This window comes from Fundulus heteroclitus, chromosome 19 (assembly GCF_011125445.2).
Source record: "Fundulus heteroclitus isolate FHET01 chromosome 19, MU-UCD_Fhet_4.1, whole genome shotgun sequence".
NCBI classification, from domain to species: Eukaryota; Metazoa; Chordata; class Actinopteri; order Cyprinodontiformes; family Fundulidae; genus Fundulus; species Fundulus heteroclitus.
In genome coordinates this window covers 11,830,359-11,839,898 of record NC_046379.1, presented here as the reverse complement: position 1 = coordinate 11,839,898, position 9,540 = coordinate 11,830,359, and the positions used below count along the sequence as shown (strand labels likewise).

General features: G+C 36.7%; 1 protein-coding gene across 1 annotated transcript; it reads left to right on the top strand.

The window, feature by feature from the left end:
* The first annotated feature begins 2,560 nt into the window (after positions 1-2,560).
* Positions 2,561-7,685, top strand: LOC105924344 (adhesion G-protein coupled receptor G4). The gene is made up of 8 exons (XM_036150938.1): positions 2,561-2,683; positions 2,754-2,864; positions 2,951-2,999; positions 5,782-5,882; positions 5,958-6,082; positions 6,166-6,360; positions 6,693-6,967; positions 7,055-7,685. The coding sequence occupies exons 1-8, from the start codon at positions 2,624-2,626 to the stop codon at positions 7,171-7,173; spliced, it is 1,035 nt and encodes a 344-aa protein (XP_036006831.1). The 5' UTR covers positions 2,561-2,623; the 3' UTR covers positions 7,174-7,685.
* The last annotated feature ends 1,855 nt before the right edge of the window (positions 7,686-9,540 follow it).

Genomic DNA, 9,540 nt, shown 5'->3' with positions numbered 1-9,540 from the left:
TGTTTCTCAAACAACAACTGATGTAAGGTTGTTTTTTATTTTTACTTTTGAATGAGAACTGGTATTTCACACATAAAAACTAAATGTATTTTATAAAATAGACACCCCGCACTATAAACAACAGCACGCCAGCTCGGACTGAATGGGAACAAAGTCGATTTTCAACCTCAACTTTCAGCACTTCAAGCAGTTCTGCTTCTAAAACATTTAATGAGGTAAGATTACTTTGTTGTGCAATTATACACTGTTTAAAGTTATTTGATGTTTAATAAATTACTCTTTGTCTGTTAAGTATTGTCTGGGGAATATCAGCTCTAGAGCTGATATCAGGACAATGATTCAAAGGGATAATTCGAGCACTGGTGATCTTTTAACAGCAAATTCTGCACAAACATAGAATAAATGATTTATAACTTCTCTTCAAGTTCAAGAATTTAATAACAGAAATAAAATGAACATCCAGAAAAAAATCACTATATAATGCTGTTTATCTGAATTAATACTATTTTGATTAACAAATCCTCTCTTCTAGGCTAGTGAAACTTAACTAAACTGTTAAACAAAAATTAAGATAAAAAAAGAAGTTAAGCTAAGGAACTATATACATACAAAAGAACACAAAAGACAAAACAAAAGTTGGTGATAATTATCAGAATAATTCATTAAATCCTAGTTCACTGCAGATTTGACTTAAAAACATGCAATGGAGTTAAATTATCTTGACTAATTTAGAACAACATTTGGCATGTGTTCAACCCATTTACAATGCAAATCCTGAGTTAAACAAAACATTGTTTGAGGAAATAACATTTCAAAGAATGATTTTCTCGGTAAGAATCTGGAAACTCGCTCGATTTTATTAATGCGATTCTACCTCTGGGAGCTAGGGGTCGCTGCAGCGATCGGTCGCTAAAATCGGTTACTCCTAAAGTTAAACAAAACGCCTTTAAATCGAATTTGATATTCCATATTAATGCTGTAATAACGCTCATAGCATAATTGAACGATGGCACAGCAAAACGAATCAAGCCTTATGTTTTAAACGGCCTTTGTTGAATAACCGGAAATTGGAAGTTACCACAAGCTAACTAGCATTTTTGCTAGCGGATTTTCAGCAGTAACTTTTGTGACTTCAGCTTTATTTTTAGTCATAATGAGAGAGCTGGATAACATAAACATTAATATCCCATCAATGTATGAAACCCTTGTGGAGATAACGCTTGTTATAACCATAAAAACACACTCTACAAAAAAAAACAAAAAACAGCTTTATGAAGCATCTCTGCTTCTCAAACAAAAATTGTGGTAGGGGGATTTTAAAATGTTTTCCTTTTGGAAGGCAATTGATATTTCACACATCAAAAATAAAAACAACATTTTGTATAAACCAGTCACCCCGAACTATAAACAAAAGTATGTCAGCTGGGACTGCTGGGCAAGAAAGTAATTTTTCAACCTCGACTTTTCAGCACTTCATGTTGTTCTGTTTCTCAAACCTTTAATATGGTAAGATGACTTGTTTAATTAATTTTAGGATACAACTGATATTTCTGACATGTGAACAAAATACAAACCTTTGTTTGAAACCAGACATCCCTTCCTATGAAATTGAATACTGCACTGAGGACTACAACTCCACTAGAAACCACAAACCATGCTTCTGCTGCATCCAACAATCTTGTTTCTCAAATAAGAACTGTGGTAAGGTTATTTTTATTTTTCACATTTTGAAAACAACTAATATTTCACTCATCAAAAATCAATAAGATCTTTTTTTAAACTAGACATCAGGGCCTACAAACAAAAGCTTGTCAACAAGGACTGCAGGGCATGCAGACATAGATCTGTTTCTTAGACAAATAATGTGGTAATATGTCTTGTGTAATGTATTTTAAGATACAACTGACATTTCACACATATAAACAAATTGTATACCTTTGTTTGAAACCAGACATCTCAACCTGTGAACACAAACAGTACATCTGGCACTACAATACTAACTGCAAAAACATCACAAACTTCTGCGACATCGCGCAATCTTCCTTCCAGTCTTCCATCAAGCAATCTTCCTTTTAAAACAACTACATCAGGGACTATACCTCCCGAGGCATTTCTCAACTTAACTTCTGAGACTCTGATTGGACCTGTGAGCACAGACAATGCAGCGTAAGCTTCTCTGTTGTGGAATCCAATAATCCAAGAATACATGAATTCTAGAGAAAAAAAATTGTTCATTACTGCTTTGTACAGAGTTTTAAAATAGAATTGTAGCTTGATGAAAGTGTATAATGTTCACATTGCAGAAACGCCATGGATAATATTGGTCCTATGTTGGAATTGATGGGCAATGCAAGTACAGCTAGTATCAAAATTGGTCAAATTAATGGAGTGGTTGCTAAATTGCCACAACAAAATCAAAGAAACAAGAATTTTGCCTTCACTTCACGAGGGGACTCAAAGGTACACACAGCTTTACTGATATGAGAAAAAATACAGACCATCAAAAATGTTACATCATGTGTGTCTTTCTAATAATGTCTGTTTGTAATAGATTCTAACAGAAAGCAACAATTTGGCGAAAGACTACGCTCTAACAGTTCACCTTCCTAAAGAAGCCAGTGAAATGGCTGTAAAAAGAAATGCATCATATATTGGAATTCTGCTTTTTCCAGGAATCCCTCAAGTAAAAAAACACACAAAAGATTAACTTTTTTTAAGAGTTATCAATTATAATGTTATTTTACTCTTAACAGATTAGCGCAACTAGTTTCCTCTTTAACAATCAAATCGTGGGGATTGAAATGGGAGTCAACATATCCAACCTCTCAGAAACCATCGACATTAACTTCAATAACGTGAATAGGGTAAAAGAGATGCTAATAACTTTCATAACAACAGTTTATTTGAATGGAATAGGAATTCAGGTTTTTCTTTTTCTGTCCCACTACAGACTGGATTCAGTGTTTCTTGCGTATCATGGGATGGGAGAAGTAAACGTGGTAAGTTGGTTCAAGAGCCTTATCATTTTAAAACCAGGTTTAAAAATGTAATATGAAGATTTAACTTGTCTGTTCATGCCATTTATGAATTCAAATGTAACATTTCAATGAAAACTTGCCCTTTCATTAGAATACGATTCTTTTCATGTGTTTAAGCTTAATATGATGTTTAATTGTTGTATTTATGTCCTTTTTTCATAAAGATGTCTATTTTTTCCTCCAGTGGTAAGAATATGATGTCAGAGATTCAAAGCAGAACATTACCATGTTTTTACGGACTTGATTAGGTCCATAACTGACAACTGCCATTTCTATACAATATTACATTTCAATCTGACTTTATTCCAAAATCAAACACTTTTTAACCAATACGTCCCAAAAATAAATCACTCATAAACATGAAACAAAAAAACTAAGTGTAATATGAAATATTATCAGTAAAAATATTTTTATTTTCTTTCACCGCAACAAATATTTTCAACATCTCAGTACCTTACCATAAAGTTTATTTTTCTTTCTTTCTTAACATCAGATGTTTTGTTATGTGCATATGTTCACAGTTTAAGGCACTAAGATACATTTTACATGTGTATTACCCACATTTGGTGCACTGGTTCCACACCTGTTTTCACTGTGGGACCAAGACACACTGCCTCGTTATTATGCCGGTCCCTGGCTCCTCCTGCTCTCCCTTCTCTTTGGTTGCATTCCAATAACATAAGAAAGAGAGGAGTAAGGAGAAGGTGGATTGACTTGAAATTATATTTTCAACACAATATTTAAAGTGAATATTGTTATTATGCGATTTTGTTATATTGTGCAGGGCCAATTCTGTCAACTGAAGGCTTTAGCCCCTTTTCCATCAGCCCTACTCAATTTTGCCAGCCCTACTTTGTTCTGCCCCACTGAGCTTTAATCGTGACGCGTTGTTTTTCAGTCGGCCTAGAAATGCCTGAAAGATGGGACGTGCCTCCTGGAGGTGTGGCCTTTAACCCCCATTCCACGTCTTGTTTGCGACATTAACACTTTAGAGAAATCTGACAGAAATGGTAAATAATACAAAAAAGTAAATAAATCATTATAAATAAAAACATAAATAAACAAAAATATAATTATTGTCTGTATAATTGTATATACAAGATTGTCTTGAAAAATCCCCGGGATAAAGATCTGTATCTCACATCAGCGTTAACTAATAATTAAATAAGGCACAGCTGAGGTCTGCCTGCATGGGTGTGTGTGTGTAGGCTACTTGCAGCTAAATGAGAAAGTTTTTTTTGCTCAAAATACTATTAAACTGAGGACTTTGATGTAAATTGAGCTTTTTTTTTGGTCCTTACTTTTTTATAGGCTAGGGGTTAGGTTTAGGTGAGTTGTAAGAGTTAGATATATATTGGTTAGGGTCAGGGTAAGGCCATAGGCTTGAAAATGAATGGTAGTTAGGGCACAGTTGCTTGCTTTTTGACCAAATGATTTTCCAACACGCTTATACCTATTGGGGTCGTGAGGGGTGCTGGTGCCTATCTCCAGCTGTCTATGTCAACTGTACACCCTGGACAGGTCGATTGCAGGGCAACAAAGAGGGCAGGACATACAACCATTCTGGCACACACTCACACCTGAGTAGAATGTAGAGAGGCTAGACATGTTTTGGACTGTGGGAGGAATCTGGAGTACCTGGGGAGAACCCATGCATGCACAGGGAGAACATGCAAACTCAGGGCAAGGGTAGGACTGAAACCCAGAGCCTTCTTGCTGAAAGTCAACAGCGTTACCCACTGCCCCACTGTGCAGCCCCACTTGACCAAACAGCTGAACAATTTTCAAGATGCCAAAGAATTAAATATTGTAGTATTAATCTTTTTATTTCCAAAGACATAAAATGTGCATTACAACAGATGATAGCAATAATTCTGCTCATTTTAGTCATGATGTTTTTAATTTGCGTCAAGAAATGCAATGCTAGCCAGTAGTTTTCTATCAATTTGTTTTAACCAATCATCAGTAAGAACTGTCAGTGCTGTATTTGTAGAATAGCCATCTTTATATGCATAGAGATTAAACGTAATAACTTTCAGTGTATGTAAAATGAGAGAAAGCCTTAGTAAATCCGTGGATCTGATACAATACGTCTGTATATAGAGAGCTGACGTGTCCTTTTTCTTTTTTTCCCTTCGGGTGTGGTTCATGGTTTGTGAATACTACAATTATTTTTCGGTTTGACCCACTCCATTCATAGTGGTCCTTAATATTAATGTTGTCAGTAATGAGTTTTTCCTGGACTTCCTTCCTCAGAGGAAACAAATTGTTTCTCCTAGCCCTTGCCCAATCACTGTAAAACAGTATGTTCAAATGAAAACTGTTCAAATCCACTCGGTTTGACCCCGTTTCTGAGCAGGGCCGGAGAAACTCAGGCTCACCCTAAAATAACTGTTGCTGAAATGCTCATAAAGCCGGTGAAACGGAGTAGACTCTCCTCAGTAGAGTGTGGCCAAACTGAGCATGTACAAACTGGCTTTTTACGACACAGAAGAGTGCCAATTTTGAAGTTGCTTATATCCACTTGTCTAGTTATTAGAATCTGGCCCTTGTCAAGCTCCTTTAGATCATATTGCTTTTTTCTGCTTTTTCTGCTTCCCATTGTCACTTGGGGGCTGCTTGTGTTTAAGTAGAAAAAGTCATATTTGTCAGACAGTGCTGAGTTTTCTACCACGCCTTTCTCACTCATTTACCTAAAAAAATCCAGTCTCATCTTATCGCTTTTGTTCCTACTGACCACCAGATGGCGCAGACAACTGGATCACAGATGGCTGCAAAACAAAAGAGGCTGATGACAGCGTCATATGCCAATGCTCTCACCTTACTTTTTTTGCTATTCTCATGGTAAGACATTTTTATGCAGTTTTAAAAAACCCTCATTTTTCATGTTTACTAAACATATGTTCCTGTTTATACCAGACATCATCTGGAACTAGAAATATCAGCTCATCTGATTTGAAAACCCTGACCCAAATCACAAAAGCCGGCTGTGGCATGTCCTTGTTCTTCTTGGGTGTGGCTCTCTTCATGCATTTTCTCATGAGGTAAAATCATTAAAAAGTCTGTTTTTGATATTAATGATTCTTCTCTAAAGTGATATGTTAAAGCAAACCAATTTGGTTCACAGGAAAACTAAAGCCAGCCAAGCTGTAAATGTCCTGATGAATCTCTTCATCGCCCTGTTCATCCTGAACCTTTGCTTCTTGATAAATGAGTCAATCGCTAACCTGAAGATCTTTGCAGCATGTGTGGCGATAGCAGTGGCTCTGCACTACAGCATGCTGGCCACATTCACATGGTTCTTCATGCAGGCTTTGCACCTGTATTTTAATCTGTACAAAATCCGCACAGATATCAAATATTATTTGTGCAAGATTTGCATCACCGGATGGGGTAAGAGATCTGAGTCAAAGACTTCTGTGATCTATTTGGCTACAGACCATAACCAGTAAAGAAAAATGTACATTTTCTCTGTTCAGTCATTCCAGCTGTAGTGGTAGTTGGACTTCTTGCCTCCAATAAATATGGTGACGTGGAAATTTCTGACAATAATGGGACTTCAGTAAACATGTAAGGAGTTAATAAATTAAAATGAGAATCTGAATATTTGAGCTTTGAGCTATAAAACAACAAATTTTCTTTCATGACTTTCAGGTGCTGGATCCCTGATTATTCATGGCACTTAGGCGTGAACACTGGTTATTATGGCATTGTGTTCCTCTTCACTTTAACTATATTCATTGTAACTGTAGTGCATATCACTCAGTTTGCATCTAAAGCAAAGAACAAAATCTCAACCAAGAAAAGGGTTTTCTCTCTCCTGGGGCTTTTCAGTCTTCTGGGCATCACCTGGGGGTTTGCTTTTTTTAGCTATGGCCCTCTGCTCCTTCCTTCCTACTACATCTTCACCATCCTCAACTCCTTTCAAGGTAAGCCTAAAACTGACAACCAGTTGGATTTCAAACTAAATGCCTGAAAGTAATTGAAAAATTAACCAGTGCATTCTGTGTTTGTAGGATTCTTCCTGTTCGTTTACTACTACTTCTCCAGCAGGATCAATCCAGAGGACAAAAATCAACTCGAGAGAAGCAGCCATACCACAGAGCATGTGTATATCACATCTCCTTATGCATAAGGTCCTAATTTCTCCATTTTTAGTTTCTCCCACTACTGTGGATATGCAAGATATGGAAATGTGAGTTATGGTAAAACTGAAAACTAATACCAGAAATGTTCTAATTAAGGGCTTTTGGCTTTCAATCAGAACAAGTTGTAGGCGTTGTTTGGATTCCAAAAATAAATAAACTAAAAGTACGCTCTAATTCACCCGTTTTGTCACGGTGTTTGGCAAGAACAGTCCTGCTTTTGCCTACCCGCGGGACCCGGAAGTAGCGTGAACGTCACGCGTGAACTACCCTCTACTTGCATAAAAATCCCTACCAATGAGTTTTAGTTTAAGAGCGATTTAGATAGCTGCTGAGAGCAACTCTGAGTAAGGAAATAATGGACATTTTGACCTTAGTGAAGAGGTGTGGTTGACCCAATTGCAAGGTGTGACTCCTTTTTTAACTCTGTCTTTTAAGAGCTGTGATTGGTGGATCCAAGAAAAAAAAACACAAATGCGCTCTCAGTATTTAAAGAAGAGAAGTTAACCGATTATTCTGGATTAAGAAATGTGTGACATGATAATGAGACTTAGCAAAATTAAATAATTGTCCCACAGGATTAAAATGTTTGAATACACCTTATTTACATCCTCACCATTATTTTGATTTGCTCATTATGTTTACTCGCCATACTGATCATTTTCCTACTTGATCTATTTGATATTAATGTGTACTCATCTGTCAGAATTTCTATTCCAAGATTGTACAAAGCAGTCGTATTTTGCAAAACAACTTATATAATATGGAGAAAAAATATGGGAAAAACTGAGAGGACCACCGCCTCTGTCTGCACAGCTCTGGGAGGAGAGTAGAGGAGTGTTGAAAGGTAAATCAGTCCCTGGACAGGGCACAAATAGGTGAACTTTGAAGCACAGATCAATGCACCTGCTTAGAAGGTGATGCTAAGCAGCAGGTTGTGGTTGTAACTACAGATCTAACTAAAGCAACTGCTGGTGGAAATTACTTGTAGGTTTTGCTGCAATCAATATCTTGTTTAGCTACTATGTATATCTGGAAAGAAGGATTGTGTTGTGAAAACAAGCTCCTGCACCAATGCCAATTGCAAAAATCTGCCAATGTAAACAATTCTAAGCGACATCTCTGAAGGAAGCATTGACACATGCAATGCAGATGAAACACACAACTTCATCTGAATTTTTTCTTACTTTCTTCTAAACTCAAAATCATTAAAGGACCCCAGGGGTTGTGATCCTTTTAATAGCGTCTCAGACATTAACAGTTTTAAAATGCTAAAACATTGCTTTGACTGTACCTATTTCATCTTCACAGACAGCTGAAAGCAGAGGTTTGTCGTTTATTATTTGTTACAGTCAAAGGGAGCAGAAAATATAAACAGTAGATTAATCCAAAGGCTGAAATAATTTGACCAATCCACAATGCTTTGCTCGCTCCCTCCTCATCACTGGAAGAGTATCCCTTATTCTGGGATACATTTCCAACCCTGTAGCTGCAGTGGAGATGAAAACTATCCTGCTTCTTCGAAAAGGCACCAGTATACCTTGAGGCGCCATTATTTATTTCATGTGATGTGTGAGATTGTTTGGATCCAAGAGGGGAGTATTTCACTGTTGGAAAATGTATTGCTCTATTCTGTGCTCATGCAACATAAAAAGTCTTGGGTCTGTAGTCAAGTCATCAGTGGAGATGACTCCATGTTTCACAGAAAGTCCTGTCTTACTGTATTTCATAAAGCTTATACATCCATAAATGATTTATATCATGTATTAATATTTTGTGTTCATGCTGTGTATAAATCAGTTAAAAACAAATGCATTTTATTTGTAACATTGTAGATTTAAAAACATTTGTGAAGAAAATGTTATTGTATGCACTTTAGCTATAGAGGGCGCAGTTCTGTTGTATTGCCCACAAAGACGAAACTGTACTTGTCTTGAGAAGAAGAAAATAAAATTATGGCAGAGGGAGCAACACGGTAGTGTTACCGTGCTGTGACGGAATAAAAGTTGTTACACATGTAAAACAAGCTCTGTTTCAGTCATTTGTTGAAGAGGTTAAACGGAGAATAAAGAAGAAACAACAAAATTGAAGATCACCCATGATCCCCAAAGTCTCAGAGGAGCACAAAGAGTTAATGATTAGTAAGATAAATATGACTCTTTTACAACTAAAGAGGAAGATGGTAAAACATATAATGGGGGAAGCTGGTGTGCACAGCTGCAGGGACCAGCCTCAAATCATTTAGTCTATTGCATGCCTACAGATAATTTCTTTCAGCCAACAGAGCAGTGTCCATTGACTGACAAGAAATGATCACATCTTTACCTGCAGGAACTATAGAAGCGTATTTGTTCAAC